The sequence below is a fragment of the Malus domestica genome, chromosome 15, assembly GCF_042453785.1.
Source record: "Malus domestica chromosome 15, GDT2T_hap1".
NCBI classification, from domain to species: domain Eukaryota; kingdom Viridiplantae; phylum Streptophyta; class Magnoliopsida; order Rosales; family Rosaceae; genus Malus; species Malus domestica.
The window spans coordinates 20,036,349-20,060,354 of record NC_091675.1 but is presented as its reverse complement, the minus strand read 5'-3'; the positions used below and the strand labels follow the sequence as shown (position 1 = coordinate 20,060,354).

General features: G+C 37.7%; 1 protein-coding gene and 1 pseudogene across 1 annotated transcript; one reads left to right on the top strand and one right to left on the bottom strand.

The window, feature by feature from the left end:
• The first annotated feature begins 2,266 nt into the window (after positions 1-2,266).
• On the top strand, positions 2,267-16,176 carry LOC139191751 (protein ANTHESIS POMOTING FACTOR 1-like; annotated as a pseudogene).
• Positions 16,177-20,495: 4,319 nt separating this feature from the next.
• Positions 20,496-22,255, bottom strand: LOC103400706 (protein WUSCHEL-like). The gene is made up of 3 exons (XM_017335783.3): positions 21,619-22,255; positions 21,419-21,519; positions 20,496-20,962 (listed from the first exon to the last, which is right to left on the bottom strand). The coding sequence occupies exons 1-3, from the start codon at positions 22,079-22,081 to the stop codon at positions 20,546-20,548; spliced, it is 981 nt and encodes a 326-aa protein (XP_017191272.2). The 5' UTR covers positions 22,082-22,255; the 3' UTR covers positions 20,496-20,545.
• Positions 22,256-24,006: the final 1,751 nt, after the last annotated feature.

Sequence of the window (24,006 nt, the reverse complement as noted above, 5' to 3'; positions counted from 1 at the left end):
TTATTTTGATCCCTTATTTAACATAATTTTTCACGAAATGACCAAAATGATTGATGGTGGATAATCTCAAGGACCACTTCTTTTGATTTCAAATATCAGGGACCAAAGTGAGGAGTTATGCAAATCTCATGGACCATTTTAGCTAAAAAGCCTTTTTTTCTTAAAGTAGGGCCTACTCCAAAGAGAGTTTCTTTCCATAAATTTTCAAAGGCATAAGACTTAACCAAGGCTTAAGAGGGGGTTTGGAAATAGTTTTCAACCAACAATAGACACACCTCAGTTATAACCTCATTATCTCAAGGCAGTCCTCGCCGTTCTTTGAGTCACTCGACCACCAGAGAAGCGCTGAACAAGCTTTCCAATATTAAGTTTGTGAGGATATTGATTGTCTAAGTGTGAACGGTGATGTCCCAGACATCGTTGCCAATCGACCAAGCCGTCACCAAAGATGATCTTGATCCAGGTTCAATTTGGTGAAGGGTGTCGAAGTCTGTAAAGATGAGTGTATTGAGTTTTTTTTTAAGAGAATAGATAGCAAAGGAGGTAGCAGAGTGTGGACTAGGACGGAGGTGATTGCAAGACTTGGTTTTTGGGTTGACAATTTTTTTATTAACCATTAAATTATTAAACCTATTTGTATTTTTTTTTAATTTATTAGACTTATGTGACCCATTTATGTGTTACATTAGCAGATAACAAAATTTTTGACATAATTGTGACGGAAAGACTACATTGATTTAGGACGCTTACTTGCAGGACTACATTGACCGATTTTCAATTTCAAAGACCATTTTGATGTCGCGGGTCAATTTCAGGGACCATTATGATGTCACAGGTCAATTTTAAGGATCATTTGCAAGAAAAAAAATAAGACTTATAGAGCCATTTATGTGTCATATCAGCACTTAACATAATTGTGACGGAATGACCACATTGATTTGTGACACCTATTTTTAAGAATTACATTGATTGACTTTCAATTTCAAAGACCATCTTGATGATTATGGTCAATTTCAAAGACCATTTGTGATAAAAACCTATATAATTTGATTAAAATTATGTACCATCCACATGAGGCCATGTGAAGCTCACCAGGGATGAAGACAAAACTTTTCTTCAAGTAACATGCATGCATGGTTATAGCAATCTACTTCGCCCCAACTACCCCGAACAAAGCAATATATATTAATGTTATATTTTTTTCGGATACATGCATATATTGAATATAAATAATCGAATCTTTGATTATGTTGATTATTACTTGAATGTGTTCTTTTTATGACAATTTATACTCATAAGCGTTTTTATTAATAACATTTTTATTAGAAATACCATAAATTTGATTTAAAAAAAAAAAATATTTTTAGGCTAATTATATTAACACCCCACAAATTGTTGAATAAACCCCACAAACTTAATACACTCCACATTTGCTTTTTCACTTAAAAATTATCTTAATACATCCCATTTACTTTCCCATAATACCCCCACACCCCACATTCTCAATATACATCTTATATTTTGTAACACCCCACATTTCTCAAATCTTTACACCCCACATTCTCCTTATACATCTTAATCAACATGTTTGATAGTTGAGAAGATAAATAATACGCTAAAAGTGATTTGTGGCATATTTATAAATCTTTATTTTTATTAAAACCCAATAAGGTTAAAATTATCATTACATAGTGGAGTAAATAAGTCATTTAATATTAAATTTCAATGTGGGGGTGTATTCAACATTTTGTGGGGTGTTAATATAAAAACCCTATTTTTATCATCTGCATCTCTAGACAACACTAGAAAAATGCTAGATTTTCTATTAAAAAGTTATCATAAGCGTTTTTAGTTATCTGCATCTCTAAACAACACTAGAAAAATGCTAGATTTTCTATTAAAAAGTTATCATAAGCTTTTTTAGTTATTTGAAACTTAGTTTAAGTTGAACCCAAGTTTTGCAAAGAAAACATTACCAAACAAACCATGTTAAACACATTATACACAAAAATAAACATAATATACATAAATCCTGAGTTGTCGTCCCATGCAAATAGATTCTCATATAAATATAGTAGCTAGTACTCTCTCATGCTTCAACGATCACAACTAAATTAAAGAATTTCAGACACAGAGAAACCAGAAGAGAAGAGAGATATAGAGCAAATTTATCTCCAAGAAAACTATGAAAACTCATCTATGCATTCCAAGGATGAGAAGCAACAACCCCTCAAGCGCAAACAAGGTCACCAAACGTCTGTCTCCCATGACTCTCCTCGACCGGTTTCGTGAGGCTGTTTTTTGCTTGATCATGTTGTCGGCAGTCTTTTCCAACAAGGCTGACGGACACGATGGCCGAACCAGCCCAGATGTACAGCGGTATTACTGTCCAATTAACTATCACCATAGCGAGGCTGTCGCGGATTGCATTGACTTTATCAAGGAGAAGGTTTTGCCGGAGGACCAAGACAACCTTGACTCTTCGGCTAGTGCTAGTAGCTCGGTAGAGGGGCACAACGGATCGAGACATGATCATCCGGGGCTAGTTATGTGATATATAATTAATATGCTAGTGTTTAATAAATCTCGAATTTGTGAGGGTGTGAGGGTATATTAATTCATCTTCAAAGCTACAACCACTTCTTCCTTCCTGATTCGACGATAAAATGAGTAGTTTCTACACTCTTCTGAGTTACTTAACTCCCTTAAAGAAGTACTCATTTCATGTCCTTCATTGAAAAGATTATGAAAATAACCTCGCCATCTGTCTTTGACCGTGTTTTCTGTAGCAAGAACATTTCCATCCTCATCATTGATGCACCTCACTTGGTGCCTATCTACAAGAATAAGGGCAACGTACAAAATTGCATGAACTATAGGGGTATTAAGCTAATGAGTCATCCAATGAAGCTCTGGGAGAAAGTCATTGAGCATAGATTGAGGCAAGAGACACGGGTTTCAGACAACCAATTTGGGTTCATGCCAGGGCGCTCAACCATGGAGGCAATCTCTCTCTTACAAAGATTGATGGAAAGATATAGAGATGGAAAAAAGGATTTACACATGATCTTTATAGATTTGGAAAAAGCGTATGATAGGGTCCCAAAAGACATTATTTGGAGGATTTTAGAGAAGAAAGGAGTAAGAGTAGCATATATCCAAGCTATAAAGCATATGTATGAAGGAGCAAAGACTGCCGTAAGAACTCATGAAGGACAAACCGAAAGCTTCCCCATAACTGTAGGATTACATCAAGGCTCATCCTTAAGTCCTTACCTTTTTGCGTTGGTAATGGATGAGTTAACAGGACATATTCAAGATGATATTCCTTGGTGTATGCTTTTTGCAGACGATATAGTATTGATAGATGAAACTCAAGAAGGGGTAAGTGCGAAGCTTAACCTTTGGAGAGAAGTGTTGGAATCTAAAGGTCTTCGCCTAAGCCAATCAAAGACATAATATATGGAGTGCAAGTTCAATGCAAATGGAGACCAAAATGAGTTAGGGGTGAGGATCGGAGATCAGGAAATACCAAAGAGTGACTGTTTCCGCTACCTAGGATCTATCTTGCAAAAGAACGGAGAATTAGATGGAGATCTCAACCATATAATACAAGCTAGATGGATGAAGTGGAAGAGTGCATCCGGCGTGTTGTGTGACCGCCGTATGCCACTGAAGCTCAAGGGAAAATTTTATAGGATGACAATAAGGCCGGCGATGTTGTATGGCACAGAATGTTGGGCGGTGAAGCATCAACACGTACACAAAATGGGTGTAGCAGAGATGAAGATGCTTCATTAGATGTGTGGGCACACGAGAAAAGATAAGATTAGGAATGAAGATATCCGAGGTAAAGTAGGAGTAGCCGAAATTGTAGGAAAGCTGAGAGAAAATCGGTTACGGTGGTTTGGACATATGCAAAGAAGGCCTACTGACGCTCCAGTTAGAAGATGCGACTACGGGACAGAGGTTCATGGCCGAAGGGGAAGAGGAAGACCTAGGAAAATTTTGGAAGAGACTCTAAGAAAAGACTTGGAGTACTTGGATCTAACGGAGAACATGACACAAGACCGAGCATAATGGCGTTCTAAGATTCATATAGCCGACCTCACTCAGTGACTTGGATTTTTCAAGTCTCCAACCGAGAAGTTTTCCTCACTCGGGAAATTAAGGGAACACTACCTCAACCTACATGCTCCACTCACAAAGATTCAACATACAAGCTTCAACAAAAAAAAAATTCAAAGAACTTAGTGAAGAAGGCTTTGGTGTATTTAACATAATACGTTGAAATGAAGCAAAGCTTATTTATTGATATCTCCGATAAGTTACAAATATGTACATATACATAAGTCAAAATAAACAAACAAGAGAGAGCCTTCACAAAGGTTGCTTAGGAGAAGTCTCAGCAATCGATAAAGCCCTAGAAAGAGAAGGCACCGGAGGGTGATCATTCGGAGCCCCCGTACTGAACAGAACCCTAGAAGAAGGAGGCATCGAAGGTTGATCATTTGGAGCTTCATTACGCGATACAGCTAGGCCTGGGCAAAAATTACCGAGAACTGAACCGAACCCGTACCGAACCCGGTCAGTTCGGTTTTTTTTCGGTTCATTTCGGTATAGGTTCAAAATCGGTTCGGTTTGGTGCTTAGTCGGTTCGGTTTCGGTTCTATGTTTAGTACCGAACCGTACCGAATCAGTTTTTTAATAAAAATTATTTGTTCACGTGGCTTGTTTCAAGTGGACGACCACTCTTCCACTTTTATCACTCTCAGACTCTTACTCTCACTTTTCTCAATTGCCGAAGTCACTAGGTCTCTCTCTCAATCGCCCGCTCCACCTCCTCCTCTCCAATCTCTCACGATTTCACGGTCTCACCTCCACCACAACCATCTTGATATCGTCTTCTCTCATGGTAAGTCAATCTCTTGAATTTGTTTGCATTTTATAAAATTAGGGTTTTAATTTTTAGATTCAAATTGGGATTGGAATTGGGGTTTCTCTGAAATTCAAATCTCTTTCGGTATAATTTTTTTTCTTGTGAGGTGATTTCTGATTGTGCATAACTGTAACCCTTTAGGACCGTAGAACTTGTAGTTCTAGCAGCCTTAACTTAAGTGTTTCTATGTGGGATAACTTGTAGTTCCTGGTTAGGTTTTATGTTGCTCGCCAAAACAGAACTAATTGAGGTTTTGCATGAGCAATCAAACAACATACAAATTGTGGGAGTTAAATTTATTTAGTTATTTCTCCTTAGTATTTCTTTGTGTGATGAATCTGCAGTACGATTGTTTGTAATGTAATGGGGATGCTGCCAATTTATTTGTCATTGTCAATTTAGTATTTCTTTGTGTGATGACTATGCAGTACGATTGTTTGTAATGTAATGGGGCTGCTGCCAATTTATTTGTCATTGTCAATTTAGTATTTCTTTGTGTGATGACTGCTGCCAATTTATTTGTCATTGTCAATTTAGTATTTCTTTGTGTGATGACTGCTGCCAATTTATTTAGTTATGGAATCAGATGGTTTTGAGTATCTCATTATTTGTAATGTAATGGGGCTGCTGCCACAGAACCAAATCAATCCCATCATTTGTAATGTAAATATTGGTGTGATGACTATGCAGTACGATTGTTTGTAATGTAATGGGGCTGCTGTCATTATTTTTTTGGACATAATGATTCACAAATTGATATTTTTGTATTGATTGGATGCAGGCTTCGGACCGTGTAGATTCTATAGATGATGCAATTGATTTGGAATATGAATCGGGGGGAAGCAAATGTGAGGCCGAAAGTGAAGGAGATCAAGAGGAGGTAAGTGTCTCCCAAATCCTACAGGGTAAACGTAGTAAGGTTTGGGAGCATGTTAGGCCTTATCAAGTTAAGACCCTAATAAGCCTCAAGGATCGAGAAGGGAATGTTGTAAAAGATGAAAATGATGAACTGGTAATGGTTCCAATTGTAAGACTTAGGGCTAAATGTGTCTATTGCCCGGAACATACAAATGATGGTGACTATGCGGCTGATTCAAGCACTAATGGTACATCCGGAATGAGAAAACATCTTAATCGACAATGTAAATATTATCATGCCAACTTAAGGAAAAATAAAAAACTTCTTTATGAGGAGAAGAAAGGGGGTAAAACTTTGGTTAATAGGGAGTTTAACCAATCCGATTGTTTGGAAGCATGTGTGGAGATGATTGTTCTTGATGAGGTACCCTTTAGTACCGTAGAAAAGATAGGGTTCAATAGATTTTGTAGTGTTGCATGTCCATTATTTCGTGTGCCTTCTAGAAGGACTCTTGTTAGAACTTTCCTTAGAATGTATGCACAATCTAAGGATAGTTTGAAAAAGGAATTGCATGCGCACCGAATTTCTCTTACCACCGACACTTGGACAAGCACTCAAAACATCAATTATATGGTCCTCACCACACACTTTATTGATGATGAATGGAATATACATAAGAGGATCATTAATTTTTGTCTTATTGCTAACCACTCGGGAGCCACAATAGCTAAGTTGATTGAAACTTGTTTGTTGGAATGGGGCATAGATAAAGTGCTCACCATCACGGTGGACAATGCTTCTGCAAATAAAGTTGCATTGGATCAACTTAGGTCAATGATGAATAGGTGGGAAAATTCACAAGCCATTTTGCATGGGGAGTATTTACATGTGAGGTGTGTCGCTCACATAACCAATTTAATTGTGGGTCAAGGGATGAAAAGGCTAACCAAATGCCTCTTAGCCATAAGAAATTGTGTGAGATTTGTGAGGAGCTCTCCACAAAGGTTAGAGTATTTCAAGCAAGCCGTGTTTATGGAGAAGTTAACATGTAAAGCAAGTGTTTGCTTAGATTGCTCCACAAGATGGAATTCCACATTTCATATGTTGGAAGTAGCCATAAAGTTTAAGAAGGCCTTTGCTAGGATGGGGGAGGAAAGTGATACTCCTTTTAGTGTGTATTTCAAAGAATTTGAAGAAGAAAAGGATGAAGATGGAATAGTAGTTATTAAAGGTCAAAGAAGGGTTGGACCACCAACCGGAGAAGATTGGGAAAAGGCGGAGGTGTTTGATTTGGGCCAAAAATTGATTTATGTTAATTTTGGGCCAAAATTTGATTTGGGCATTTTTTTTTCCAAAATTTGAAAAATAGGCCTTGTTCCTCATAGACCCAAAACCGAACCGAACCTATACCCATACCGAACCAAACCGAACCTATTAGGTTCGGTACTACATCGGTACAACCATTCATACCATACCGAACCGTACCGAAAGTTTGTTATGGGTGTAGCAGAGATGAAGATGCTTCATTAGATGTGTGGGCACACGAGAAAGGATAAGATTAGGAATGAAGATATCCGAGGTAAAGTAGGAGTAGCCGAAATTGTAGGAAAGCTGAGAGAAAATCGGTTACGGTAGTTTGGACATATGCAAAGAAGGCCTACTGACGCTCCAGTTAGAAGATGCGACTACGGGACAGAGGTTCATGGCCGAAGGGGAAGAGGAAGACCTAGGAAAATTTTGGAAGAGACTCTAAGAAAAGACTTGGAGTACTTGGATCTAACGGAGAACATGACACAGGACCGAGCATAATGGCGTTCTAAGATTCATATAGCCGACCTCACTCAGTGACTTGGATTTTTCAAGTCTCCAACCGAGAAGTTTTCCTCACTCGGGAAATTAAGGGAACACTACCTCAACCTACATGCTCCACTCACAAAGCTTCAACATACAAGCTTCAACAAAAAAAAAAATTCAAAGAACTTAGTGAAGAAGGCTTTGGTGTATTTAACATAATACGTTGAAATGAAGCAAAACTTATTTATTGATATCTCCGATAAGTTACAAATATGTACATATACATAAGTCAAAATAAACAAACAAGAGAGAGCCTTCACAAAGGTTGCTTAGGAGAAGTCTCAGCAATCGGTAGAGCCCTAGAAAGAGAAGGCACCGGAGGGTGATCATTCGAAGCCCCCGTACTGGACAGAACCCTAGAAGGAGGAGGCATCGGAGGTTGATCATTTGGAGCTTCATTACGCGATACAGCCCCAGAAGACGAAGGCAATAAATGCCTTTGGAACAAACCCAGTCATGTGTGAGCCAGTGCAACTGTTTATTCTCATGCTTGAGCCCTCTAATCTCCTGTTTGAGACTTATCACTTCAGCCGCCAATGATTCAACTTGGCGGGTTCGAGCAAATAGGCGTTGGGCCATATTAGACACAGAACCTGCACACTGAACACTGAGAGCCAGAGAATCCTTAACAGCCAACTCATCAGACCGTTTGGAAAGTAGTCTGTTATCTTTGGGAGTGAGAAGGTTCCTGGCCACCACTGCAGTGGTCATATCATTCTTCATCACGGAATCCCCAACAGTAAGAGAACCAGTAGGGGATAAGAAGGATGGGCGCCATATGTTGTCTGGAAAAGGCATGGCTGCCTCTTCAACAAGGTTCAAGTTAAAACGACGATCGGAGGGGCCATACATTTTCAAAGGTGTTGAAGAGAGAAGAGATCGAACAAATCAAGATCTTAGAAGTGCAAGAATGGAGCTTCTACTGGTGGAGATTCAAGTGTGCTTTGGAACTTAATGCCAGCCTCTATAAAAATCTGCACTTGACGGAGCTTCAGAAATCGAAGAGGCACCTGCTCAGAAATCGAAGAGGCGTTTGCTTTCTCAAAAGCTGGGCTGCTCAGAGACCACGAGGGTCGATCTCAGAAATCGAAAAGGCGTTTACTTTCTCAAAAGCTTGGCTGCTCAAAGACCACGAAGGCCGATCTCAGAAATCGAAGAGGCGTTTGCTTTCTCAAAAGCTGGGCTGGTCAGAGACCATGAATGCCGATCTCAGAAATCGAAGAGGCACCTGCTTTTTCAGCCTTGTCAGCACCTGTCACATGCACATTCAGCTTTGCGGAAATTACGGGCATTCTATCGATGATTTCTGGTGAAGTATAAAGCACATGAATCTTACTGTTTAATCATCCACTTTCCACACGCAACATCAGCTCATGGGTATCACATATAACTTTGCCAAAGATCTCTGACAAAGTTTAGACATGTGAAGCTTGCAACTCCCACTACATCACTATGACCAAGAAGGGTAAAAGAATAGCAAAGAAATAACACTAACAAAGTTTAGACACATAAATTTTGAAGGTCTAGCTACCATATTATTACCCACAAGGGTAAAGGAACAGCACCACTGCTGGATAATTGGAAAGTCCCTGTGTGTCAACCTCTGTGCTCCGTGGCAAGGTAGACTAGCAAACATGCCCAACCTTTACTCACATTCGAGAAAACACTCCCAACAAGATTGCTTGCTCTAAAATCGAAAAGGCACCGCCCTCCGAATCTCGAGAGCCAGACTCCCAACATGATTACTTTCTAAAAAATCGACCGAATCTCGAGAGCCAGACTCCCTGCAAGATTGCTTTCTTAAAAACCGAAGAGGCACCGTTCTCCGAATCTCGAGAGCCAGATCCCCGATAGGATTGCTTGTTCGAAAATCGAAGAGGCACCGCTTTTTCAACTTCGAGAGCCAGATCTCATTGGATAAAGCTTGTCTGTAATCTTCACACGCAACATCAGCTTTCCAGATACCACAGACCACTTTTTCAAAGTGCTCTGACAGAGTTAAAACACATGAAGCTGGCAGCTCCCACTACAGTGTTATGACCAAGCAGGGTAAAGGAATAACATTACTACTTGTTGTTAGGGAGACTCCTATATATGTCGACCTCCACCCTCAACGGACAGGCAGACCTGCAAAAATGCTCAACCCTTCCTCATATCTGAGAGGGCACTCCCAACGAAGCCTCTTGAAATACTCAGCTTTCTTTCCCCCCGATAATACCTCTGCAAACAAGCTATACCAGAGCAAGAATATCTCATATCATCAGGGTTAAAAGCAAGAGTATCCCATATCATGCTTTTTCCTTGTCTTTTCCTTTGGCCTTGTTCTTACCTGCAAGACAAGGAGAAAGAGAGCAATCAGTCAGCACTTGGAATCAAGCTTCTAGTCAGGAACTGACTGCCTGGAAACCCTTACCTGATTACCTACCTGGCATTGCTCTCGAGTACTCATCTTCAACATCTTATGCTTCCAGAGAAGATACCACATCTGTCTGAGGAACAGATAGGGCAAGTGAGAATGATACAAGGAAGCATGTGGAGACAAGCGTAACAGAACACGTGCCGATACATCCACTACTTTGTCAACAGCAAAAGTATCCCATATCAGCAGGGTCGAACGTACTTTAGATTTGATGGACTTGTTTTGACCCTCAAATTCTTCAGTCGACCTTATACTCTGGAGGAAACCAGAAAACCCTCCAGCCTAGTTCAAGAATAAGCATGTGGAAAGTTACTTCTTCAAAAGCAAAAGTATCTCATATCATCTCTTCTTCTTTTATTCTCTTTATCCTTCATGTTGCCTGCAAGATAGGGAGAATGAGAACAATCAGCCGGAACTCGAAATCAAACTTCTGATCTGGGATTGATTGCTTGGAGCTCTGATTGCTTACCTTGTCTATCACCTCTTTCAGCAGATCCCCTAGCTCGGCGACTTGGGGGACTCCTACTACATGGTTTGTATCGCGTTTGACCAAGCCTGAAACTACAAGTAAGCTTCAAGTGAAATTGACACATTACCTTGTGCATCTCCACCAGTTAAAGATACCACCCCTGAATGGAGGAATAGTACTTCCAGAGAAGATGTCACATCTACCTATGAGACAGATAAGGCAAGTGAAAACGATACCACACTTCGGTACTTAGAAGTTTCGTGATTACTCAGCGGCTTGGATCTTGCAAGTCCCCAACCGAGGAGCTTCCCTCACTCGGGAACTTAGGGGAGCACTGTTTGTACCATACTTGACCAATACCGAAACTACCGAGCATCGGTCAACGTTACACCGTCAATGACCCAGAAGAGTTTCCCTCCAACCAGGAGGCCAATCACAGAGCGACACGTGTCGACATCAGAAACCAATCATAACGCAACACGTGCCAACATCGGAAGCCAATCACAACACGATACGTGTCAATGTTAGAACAAGGCTAAAAACTCTCTTCTATAAAAGGAGATCATTTTCCCACAATATTTCCTAATGTCATTTGTACTAAATCATTCACTTGTACTCACTAAAGGAGAGCTTGAACTTATGTACTTGTGTAAACCCTTCACAATTAATGAGAACTCCTTTACTCCATGGACGTAGCCAATCTCGGTGAACCACATACATCTTGTGTTTGCTTTCCTGTCTCTATCATTTACATACTTATCCACATTAATGACCGGAGCAATCTAGTGAAGATCACAAACTTAATACTTTCTGTTGTACCAAAGTCCTCACTGATTTTATGCATCAACAATCCTTAAGTCCTTACCTTTTTGCGTTGGTAATGGATGAGTTAACAGGACATATTCAAGATGATATTCCTTGGTGTATACTTTTCACAAACGATATAGTGTTGATAGATGAAACTTAGGAATGGGTAAATGCGAAGCTTAACCTTTGGAGAGAAGTGTTGGAATCTAAATGTCTTCACCTAAGCCGATCAAAGATAGAATATATGGAGTGCAAGTTCAGTGCAAATGGAGGCCAAAATGAGTTAAGGGTGAGGATCGGAAATCAGGAAATACCAAAGAGCGACCGTTTTCGCTACCTAGGATCTATCTTGCAAAAGAACGGAGAATTAGATGGAGACCTCGACCATAGAATACAAGCTGGATGGATGAAGTGGAAGAGTGCATCCGGCATGTTGTGTGACCGTCGTATGCCACTGAAGCTCAAGGGAAAATTTTATAGGGCGATAATAAGGCCGGCGATGTTGTATGGCACAGAATGTTGGGCGGTGAAGCATCAACACGTACACAAAATAGGTGTAGCGGAGATGAGGATGCTTCGTTGGATGTGTGGGCACACGAGATAGGATAAGATTAGGAATGAGAATATCCGAGATAAAGTAGGAGTAGCCGAAATTGAAGGAAAGATGAGAGAAAATCGGTTACGGTGGTTTGGACATGTGCAAAGAAGGCCTACTGACGCTCCGGTTCGAAGATGTGACTACGGGACAGAGGTTCAGGGCCGAAAATGTAGAGGAAGACCTAGGAAAACTTTGGAAGAGACCCTAAGAAAAGACTTAGAGTACTTGGATCTAACGAAGGACATGACACAAAACCGAGCGCAATGGCGTTCTAGGATTCATATAGCCGACTCCACTTAGTGGGAAAATGCTTTGTTGTTGTTGTTGTTGTGAGGGTATATTAATTATTCATGAGTTTGTGCCAATTCATTTTATATTCCTTTTTTCCATTTAGTTTAATTTCTACAGAGAGTGTGTGTTGAAATTGTTAGAGTGAATTGTAAATTGATATGCATATTTACGGGGAACTGATCAGTCATTTCCTCTTCTTATTCTTGTAATTATCAATTATTTCATTCCCGTAATCCTACTAAGTTTCTGTTTATTATTATTTTTTAATAACCAGCTGAACCAATAAAGAAGACCTTTGCAAGTGGCCTTCTATCACAATGGTGGAGATGAGTGTCTTCCTGATATCATGGTATGAGTTCAAACTCTGTTGACTCCATAATCTAACATCTAATCTAACAAATCTATCATTTGACAAAAAAAAAAAAAATAACAGAAGACCTTTAAGCTGAATTCGAATCTCCTATTCACACTTTACATTAATTCAAAATAGAAAGTGCTAGCAACCTTTTCATTTCAATTTTCTCCTCAACTCATACCACGTGTATTCTACTAGCACAGAAAAACTAAAAAATTAATTATTTTTCTGTTGACAAACTAAAATTTAAAATTATAATAACAAAGGAATAAGAATAATGTGATTTTAATATAATTAAGTGGTAATGAAGTACACGTGGTAAAAAAAAATCAGAATATTAAAATGATAAGGAAAGTGATAAAGTTGTTATCACTTCTCATTTAAAATAGAATATCATTTATATGAAAAGAACATTCATCAAAAGTAAAGCTATCACAACTAATTATCAAATTCACGCAAAAAAATATTATTTTTACATTTATATGAGTTTAACCTAAGACATTCTTCAATCAAATTGAGACACACCCACCAACAGACCAAAAACTAGTTTTATTCATTAAATAATGTGTTTTTACACATGTTAGAGGAGGAGTTCCGTTAAGCCACACAATGGGCATCAAATTCATCATCCACGAGATTTGAACATAAGAACTCTCACTTTCAAGTAAAAAGGAATACTATCAAGCTGGTAGAGCCTTACTGATTAAATAAATATGGTTCATATAATCCTTGCCACCTCCTAGTTTTAGCCCAAACTACATGTTGTTAGCTATTCTTTTTGGGGGGGAAAAGTCGGTGGGTTTTAGACAAAGAAAAGGGGGCGGAGGGCTTCACATTGCGGTGGTTGAAGACGCAGGCAGGCGGCGGAGGGCTTCCCTGAAATCGTCAATTTCCCGATATGTGATAAACCCATCATAATATCAAAAATTTCAATTTTGCGCTTAATTTTGTTGCTAATTAGTGTATAATTACTGATTGCATTTAAGGGTGGATTCAATTAAGAATTTGATAGACTTTAATGGATTTATAAATTCATGAATTTTTATGGAGTTTAATTTATTTATAGAGATTTCATATAAAATTTTGATTAAATTCCCTCAAAATCTCATGAAGAGATGTGAGATTTGTAAATATTTAAAATACACTACAAAATACCTCAAAATTCTCTCTAATTCCTCAACTTTCTCAAATTCTTTTAAATCAATTTCTAATTGAATACACTTGAAATGTTATAAACTTATATAAAATCATAAATGAATACACTTGGATTTCTAATGATTTTAATAAACTATCTTAAAATTATAATTGAATACAGCTTGAATTTAAGATAATCCCTTAAAATCTTAATTGAATACTTCTAAATTCAATAAAATAATTAAAATCCCTCAAAATCCCAATTGAATACACCTAATTATATTTGGTATGATTTTTGCTGCGAAAAGGGGGATCAGAAAGAGAAGACAAGGTCTCTCTGGAGCTGACGGAGGAAATTATTCAAAGCATGGAAGTTGGTTTAGCTTTTAGAGACTATGTAATTACTTTTACCTCTCTGTTTCTGATTTTTTATTTAATTTTATCTGTTATTAATCTGAGTAATGGTTTGCATACGTGGGTTCTTCGTACCCAAGTTTGAATCCCCCTTCCGATAGATTGAAGTAGTTTAGAATATCGTCTTGTGTTAAAAAGAAATAAAATTTACATCATTGTTTGGGTTTTTATGCACAGAGTGGTAGAATTAGTTCATTGGACTTCCACAAGGCGTATAGTTATGTAGTGACTGCTAGTGATGACGAGTCGATTCGCCTGTATGATGTCTCCAGTGCAACATGCTTGAAGACCATCAACAGTAAAAAGTATGGAGTTGGTTTAGTTTGCTTTACTTCTCATCCGACAACTGTTATATACTCTTCCAAAAATGGGTGGGATGGTATGCTTTGCATTTTAACGCTTTCACCTCAACTTTTGTATTTGGTATTCATGTTTATCATCTATGACGTTTACTTATAATCGGTCAGATACTAATGTGATATTGCGATTCGGATACTAATGTGATATTGTGATTGATTCATTCAGAATCCTTGAGGCTTCTCTCGTTGAATGACAATATGTACTTGCGCTACTTCAAAGGCCATCATGACAGGTTTGGTTTTAGGCTGGATTGCCATTTGTTTTCCCCCAGCGGTAGCTTTTAGCGAGCTTATATGTGTAATTGGAAAAATTGGTTTTTTGTTTCTAGGGTATTCTCACTTAGCTTGTGTTCTCGCAAAGACTGCTTCATCTCTGGTTCTCTTGATAGAACTGTACTGCTATGGGATCAACGGGCAGAGAAGTGTCAGGTATTGGGTGCAGTTTCGTACATTTAATTTATTTCTTCAAATGGTTTATAATATGTACCCGTATTATGCGTTCACGGAAGGCCTGCCACAGCTTATGATGATCAAGGGTTAGTTTTTGCAATTGCCTTTGGTGAATACATAATAATGTTTGATGCCTGAATGTACGAAAAGGTTAGTTGCTTTGTATTTGAGTACATATGAAAATTCAGAAGTTTGCAGTTATGTAGACTTAAGCATGGCTGATTTGATTGCCTAAACTGTTTTATCTTGTTAGGGTCCTTTTGATATGTTTTCTGTTGGGGGAGATATGTCGGATGCAAATGTTGTAAAGTTCAGTAACGATGGGAGGCTTATGCTTTCAACAACCACAGGTGGACATATTCATGTCCTTGATTCTTTCCGTGGAACACTAGTAAGTTCTCAAGAACTCATTATTAATGTAAACAAATAGTTAGACTCTGCACGGTTTATTCTTTCTAATATGGCTTCTCTATCATTATTGTTTAGTTATCCACATACAATGTTAAGCCAGTCTCCAGCAATTCAACATTAGAGGCTTCTTTTAGCCCCGAGGGGATGTTTGTCATGTCAGGTATGAACGTCTCCGATTTCATTTTTTATGTCATGTGAGTAAGCTGTGGGATATCAATCATCTTTTCTTGCATAGTTTCTTGAAGGCTGCCATCTCATTTTCATACTGAGTTTCTTAAAGGCTGTCGTTTCATTTTCATGCATATCTTTTATTAATTAGACTTCCCAGAAAATGCTTTCCCTAGCATTCCCCATAAACCTATCCATGACAAAAATAACCTGTATGATCACCAGATTGATGGTTTCTAAACTTTTGGCAGGTTCAGGTGATGGTAGTGTCTATGCTTGGGTGGTTCGGAGCGGGAAAGAAGTATGACAAATAATATATTCTTCTTTCATTTGTAATGATTTGTTCCCACTTTAATACAGTGTGTGTGCACCTTACGCTTCTATCCGGTGCAACTTATGTTTGTAACCTATCCAGGTCACAAGCTGGAAGAGCACCGAAAATGAACCTCCAGTTATCAAATGGGCTCCCGGAAACCTCATGTTTGCAACTGGATCGTCCGAACTACCATTTTGGATTCCAGATTTGTCTAAGTTGGGATCTCACGTTGGAAGAAAGTAGAAATTTCTGGTCATCTCACCGCAAATTTCTAGCACAAAGCAGTTCAAAGATTCCATTGAACCGTCAATTTGTTAGTGAAACTTGAAGTAACCGCCGGAGTTCCATCAAACTGTTGTCGTATATCGACCTTCCCTCCAGGACCCCAGTAACAGAAAAAAACAATTGTACTTCATATTATGAGTCATTCTTTTTAACTCCTACAAGTATATGCTTCTTTCTTTCTTCCCCCACTGTAAATTGTTTTATGGAGATGAAGTGTCAGACCAGAGGTGGAGGCCACACTCACACTCATGACAAAATAGGTGTTTCGCTTATGTTGGATTACCAGATGAAACCAAAATTCAGGGGAATTGTGGACGACGTCAGTCATCCCATGCGTGAGTTATTGCAAGTTGTTGATCGGGAGAAAACTTACATGCACGACAATGTTATTGTGACCATATCTCAAATCAATCGCATTGTCATGCATTTTAATTTTCTCGCATGACATGGTAGTTTGTGATTGGATTAGAGATACTACTACAATGAAGTTTTCATTTTTACTTTTTTCGCTTAAGAATGTCTGATTAGTTTGGAGTACTGCAACGTAAGAATCTTTGTGACATGGAAGTTCTTCAGTTTGGGTGCGGACTGCAGTATAGAGTTACACTACGCAGATGTGGGGACTAATAAGTAGTAACCGTTGATTTGTGTGCATTTTACAGCCATCTTAATGGTTAAGGGAAAAGTTTAGTTATGGCCCCTAAATTTTGGACCTTGTTCCACTTTGAGCAATGAATTTTTTAGTTTGTTCCTTTAGAGTTAAGACCCTCTAAATATTCTATCACAATATTCCGTTAATTACATATCGTGCAAGCAATGCAACTGATCAACTTTGAGGGTCATATACATCAACAAAATGTTACATTCACAAGGATAACTACAACTTGTTATTCTGATAATTGAGTTATGAGAACAAAGTTAAGAGAAATTACAACTTACAAAGTCTTCTAATGTACAAAATAAACGAAAACAATCCTCAATTTGACAGAATAATCGACAGATCTAAACAACAAGTGGAACACTGACACAAATTGAAAGTTGGGGGGATTCAAAACCAAAGTAAAAGTTCATAGAGCAAAATGAAGCAAAGTCTATAATTCAGAGAACATTGCTAAAATATTCATGAAAAATCAAGTTGAATTAAAATGCAAATTAAGAGGCTAATTAAGGAGTTATCCTTTCAAAGAGAAGAGAAGGAAGATAAAACAAAAATCATGTGGGGAGGCATATGTGAGGACCAATTAATGGGTAAAAATCTTGAGCTCAACAATTCTGATAAAAATGGAAACCAAACCAACTTGGAAAATATGGATTTGAAACACTTTACATGAAACTGGCCAAAAAGCATGATGTATGTCATGCCTCATTTTGCTGGTTAGGGACATTACGTACTTGAAGTCACAGAAAGCTTTAAAGATTTTCTTCGATCCACAACTAAATCTTTTCTCTGTAATAATATATATATATATATATATATATATATATATATATATATATCAACCAAGGAAGAACAAGAAGCATTGTCTGTAGTTACCTGATTGAGGCCGCACCCGAGTCGTATTATCCTCTTCTTAAAGGCTTGCATGTCCTAAACGACATTAGGGTTTCTCCTAAGCTATAAAGTTTGAACTTTTGTCAAACCAGAAAAAGGAATGCCATCCCACCCAAAATCTTGGTGATGGGGACCCCTTTTATGGAGGTGCCCACAAGGTGCTCTACCAGACGCAAGAAAACTGAACCCCAAAATTACGAATGTACATAGACTGATAGAGTGAATATGTTTCGGTTGGTGAATGTCTTTGAGAATGTGTGTCATCATGTGACTCATTTTCTTGTTTATTTACACCCGCATTTTATCTTTGTGCTTTGTTTTAACTCATTTCATACCCATTAGGTGGTGTTGTCTTTGGCTTCTCCAAAGTTGTTCAATTGCAGTTAAATAACTAGATACTGCAATAAAGGGTTCGTAACTCAGATAACTAAGAGCATTTATTCTTACAATTGATGCACTTTGTATATTAGCAAAATATTGGACTATAATTTGCTAGCTGTATGGACACATACAAAGGTGTGAAATCATATGATTATGATATCCAAATTCAAATTGATCGCCTTTGGTTCTTTACATATAAGAAGTCATTCATTTTTGCATGCAAATCATTATCTGACACGTATCCAAACATAACTCATTGAAATTACAAAACTATAAGTTTACTTATATAGTTGTGTCCTAATTGTCCTATTAATTAACTTATGAATGAAAGTGTCTTATGTTAAACTTTAAATAATAATACTTTTTTTTTTTTGAAGTTAGTCTAAATGGTGATAGCTGGGGTATATTGATTTATGATTATATTTAGGTCCAGAAGAAAGATTTTTTTAATGCGACTGGTATATGTTTTTTTAATGCGACTGGTATATGGGGTGGTACACCACGTGTCATTAAACAAATGGTGAGATATATGTGCTAAAAAGTTAATAACTTAAAAAATAAAATTTCACACCACTCCTATTAAAACACGTGGTGTACCATTTGTGTTCTCGTCACAACTAAAAATTTCTCTAGAAATTGATTCTTTTCAATATAATCGCAAAAGCACTAATCAATAGGTCATATGAAGAGGCATATGGTAGGCTTTGTGAACACACTTTTAGAACAAGTGAAGGGGGATGAAACGTTGGTCCAAACAATAAGATATGGCGACTAATTAAGTATTGAAACTTCTTTATTTTTTAAATTCTACTCTGCAAGAAGCCTAGAACCATGCAAGGTCCATAATAAAAATTGAGATTCACTCCATATCTTTGTGTCTGGAATTTGCGGATCGTGAGATTCAGATCACTAAATTTTAATCATAGTCTCATTAGCTTATCTTACTGGCCCACTTCATAAGAACTCAAAAATTTGATCAGTCCGGATCTCCTTTTCTCTCTCTTGAATGGTGGAAATGTCTTGGTCTGGGACTTCAAACACAAAGATCCGGAGTGAATCTCATTCCCATAATAAGACCAAATATGAACAAATATTACATTGTTGCATTTATTGGATCAACACTTAAACATTCTGTCTTGATTGGATTTATTTTAAAGTCAAATATGAACAAATAATTTGCAACTTATGTATACCAAAAACAAGAAGAAGAAGAATAATGTTTTGGAATTTCCCAAGACCAAGAGGGTTCAAACTTCAAAATATATACTCTCCCCACTACCACTAGCTCCCGCCTCTATTTTATGAAAACGGCTGCATATACAAACACATTCACACACACTTTCATCTTTTTTGCCCAACAGCATGTCTTTCTATATTACATTTTTCTCCACACTCCCATTTCATATCATTGGCAAATCTTTTCGACATTGCACACACATGACACATGTGTATACACAACAAACCCTTAACGTAAAGCACTGTAGTTTACCCTCAAGTTCAAGGGCCCCAGCTAAAATTTCTATCGAGAAATTACGTCACACTTAGCAGAGCAGGCCTTCAGATTGAAATCTCCATCTACCATCATCTTCTTCGTGATCTCCTACTGATAAAGTGTTAATTAACTGGTAAGTGCTTGAAAATGACTAGGTCATTAATACATTATTTAATTCGGTGAAGGTGATTGCATACCATTCTCAGTAAAGTTTGGACCATTGGATCATGTTCTTGCTGACGATGAAGATTGAACAATATAAACTGACATATTACCTAATTAATGATGACTTATATAAAATGGATTCACTATTACCATTACATCTCAAACCATTAATACGAGTTTATGTATAAGACTTTTTACATGACTGTATTAATGGCCCAGGGAGTTACAATGACTATGAACCCGGTTCCATCAAAGTCCTCCTCTAAGCTTTTTTTTTTTTTTTTTTTTGTCAAACAATAGATTTTCTTAGCTTAGATATTAGATTAGCCTCTGATAAGATTCAAACTCACATTATCATGCAAAAACTTAACTTCTTTCCACCACTGTTATAAAATGCCACTTGCAAAGTCTTTCTCCTACTTAACATCTATCTATATTATGAATGAATCATGGAATTATTATTATTTTATATATATATATATATATATATATATATATTACTGATTCCATGCATCTTGATTAGCAAATAATTATTATGGAATATTCTCGGGAAAGGGACAACTAAAAGTTAAAAGTAAGCTAATAAATCAGGAGATTAAGTTCTTTGCAAGACACGTGTCAAACCCAACAACTTTTGACGTAATTAAATGGTTCAAGCCAACAAAGCCTTAAAATATGTAGGAGTTAATCATATATAAAATAGTAGGGTAGTAGCCATACTGATCACAATTACAAGCTGATCATAGATTAAACTAGATATTATAGCAGCTAGCTTGCTAGAAGTAATTAGAATTAGAGACATGGAGGAATATTATTATTACATATAATTAACATGATCTGAAGCAATCAGGGGCCATGTGGCCGTAGGAATTGAGGCTAAGCTCAAGGGAAGTGCGAGACCCACCATCGTTGCTGCCGTCGGAGCGGTACCAGCCGGAGTAGTAGCCTTCCATGGAGGAGGACTTGATGTTGCCAAAACCATGGATGTCTTCACCATGCATGGGGAAAAGAGGGAGAGTCTCAATCTCTGGTGAAGCTTGCTGCTGATTGTAATATTCTTCTTCCGTCATGTTTTCTTGATCACCAAACACTTGTTTTGATGGTGATTTCTTGTCAAAGATGGAGTAGGGTGAGGAATATGGATCAACACCAACCCATGATCCTGGGTTGTGATTAAAATTATTATAATTAGATCCACCAACATGACCGGTGCTAGTACTTCCTCCAGATGATAGTGAGCAGTCCTGCAATTAACCCAAAAATTAAAAATAAAATGTAAATTTTCTTACTAACAAATGATATAATCATCTAAACTGTGGGAGGGATCTTGAGTGCAGAGGGGGAGAGCACTAACCAAATTGGCTAAAAGGGTTTGCAAATATACATTTTCAACTGTTGTTTTCATTTTAGTACCAGGAGTGGAATAGAATATGTACTGTTTTATTGGGGTCCAAATAGTTTGGCTTAATATGAGAAATGGGGAAATTTATTTCTAGTGCTTAAAGGAAACAAAGGGCCAGAGGTTTTCTTCCTTAATATAGGAAGTTTCAAATCACTCTATGATGTTTTGTGTTGTAGATAAATTGATGACTAAACTTGCACTACTGTGCTCACATGGGTGCAAGTATTTTCATTTCTTCTTGCATTAATTCATTATTGTGTATGAATATAAATATATATATTTACAAATATAAACTTACCCTAAAGCTCTTCTCCATGGCCATGGATCCATACCCATAGTTTCCCATCTCTGCCCCAGCAGAAACATTCACACCAACTGAAGAAGATGTAGAAGAAAACCCTACATATAAAATAAACCAAATAGTAAAAACTAAAAAAAAAGTAGGAAAATTTAATAAATTAGTTAGTGAAAAAGGTCGGTCTCTAATTATCTAATTACCAGCTGGTGAACCAGAAATGTTGGAATACTTGCTGTGGTGATTAATGGGTAGTTGTTCATAAGCAGCAGCAGCAGTTGCATTAATATCAATCCCAAACCCTGATGATCTTTGCCTGATATTATCGGCTTGCGGTGGTACAGCTGGCATTGGTGGTGCTGCGTGATGATCAGGAGTAGAAGAAGAAGTGAATCTTTTCTTCTGCCTCTCACGAGCTTTGTGGTTCTGAAACCAATAGAAAACGTTCTTGCCTTCGATCTTGCCGTACTGTCGCAGTTTAGCAGAGATCCTGTGAATCTGCTCAGCGCTGGGTGATCTAATGCCATTGTTGTAGTATAGGTCCTTCAAGATTTTTATCTGATCAGTGGTGGGTGTCCACCGCGTACTGCTTTGCCTGCACATGACTCCACCCCCCTGCCTGTTGCCGCCGTCTAATAGTTCATTTGGGTTTTGTTGAGGGTCCATTGAGAGATTCTTTTGATTACGAGCGAAATTTCTACTCTAAATTATCCTAAGCTATGAGAGGAGGGTTCGAACTCGAGAAACGGTGTGACGGAGACGGTGTGACGGAGAGGAAGGACATTACAAAAGGAAGCAAACAAAATGGAGTGATGAGGAAGAGAGAATGAGGGAATGAGAGAGAAGGTAGGTGAGATAGAGAGAGAGGAAGTGCATGAAATTGAAAATAATGTTGGGATTGGGGATCAAAGGGTTATAATTAAGAGGGGGAAGGGGGAGGTGAGGAGGGGCACATGGAGAGATGAAGAGAGGAAATCAGAGAAATATCTGAGAGAGAAGGACTGAAGTTGACAGAGGGAGAGTAGAGAGAGAAAGGGGTTCATAAAAAAGGGAAGGGACAGAAGAGGGATTAGAAAGGGAGGGGATCAGTGGCATAAGAATTACTTGGTTGAAAAGGCATGACCAAGAGGCATATATGAAATTATTATTTTTTATGCACTTTTTAAGAGAGAGAGAGAGAGAGAGAGAGAGAGAGAGAGAGAGTAATATAATATGATATGATGATGAAGTGATATAATGGATTGGAAAGAAAGAAAGAAGAGAGGGTTCTGAATGGGATTTGGATCCTCTCTCCTGAGCCCAAGGAGATGATTCTCCTGATTAAGAAGTGTGGACCGTTGAATTTTTATCTAACGATTATAATTATTATAACTTTAAAAAGAATTCCTTGTTTGTAACTGTTGGATGAAAATTCAACGATCCACACTCCTTGGGCTCAGGAGAGGATCCAAATCCTTCTGAATGAAGGAATGAACGGCCATAAAAATGATGGGGTGAGTGATTTAGAGGTTCTTCTTTCAATGGGGAGATCAATATTATCCCTTTTTTTCAGTTCTATTTTATTATCTTTAGGCGAAGAGAGCCAGCTAGCCCTAGAATCACGAAAAAAATTTAGTTGTGAATGGAACACAAGTGGTACACTACATATTTTAATAGCAATGGTGAGAAATTTTATTTTTTAAGTTATTAACTTTTTAGCACACATATCCCACAATTTGTTTAGTAACACATGATGTACCATCCCGTGTACGGTCACACTAAAATATCTCCCCAGAACCACAAAGATACTCCTGTACTTAGCTAGGGTTGTCATGGGCAAAACTGTAAATTAAACTTGATGAAGTACTTCTCTCTGTGCCTTACATATAGGTTCCAAACTGTACTTTGAGACCCATTAGGGTTTCTATTCTTTGGTTCTTTTACCCCACTTTTAAGCTCTCATATCTTCTCTAGGAATTCCAACCTACAGTAGTTTGTAGTAATGCTAGAGCTTAGGCTTGGTGCAAATCTACTATATATGTACATGTCCTGGGCCGAGCTTATATAGGTGGATATATTATATACAGCCTTGAAGAATAACTGGAGAAGTAGCTAGCCCAAATACAACATGGTAATCAATGCAATTTACTCACAGCTCCAAGCTAGCTAGCCTCTTATTGTTCATCTTCATCTGTGCCAATCAAATCTGATTCTTGACAGAAAATATATATACTCTTTGATTGAAACTAATGTTCAAGATGTGTGTGTGTGTATATATTTACAAACAATATGCGTTTCTGAAGTATATAGTGATCCCCAATTGGTTACCCTAATTTCGTAGTGTTCATTATTGTTAAGCATGTACTGTAATTTATACTTTTGATTGAAACTATTGTTTTTCCCATTATGAAAGACAAAGATCAATTATATGATCACAATGCTATTGGTGAAAGAGTAGTTATGTATGATCAACAATAGAATGTTATATGTTCTTTGAAAGATCATGACTAGTTTTGCACATTAGGATAACAGGTCATTTGTTAACAAACCGTTTAGCAATAACTTTTTTACAAGCAACGATGGCGGGATTTTGTTGACAAAAAATCAAACAA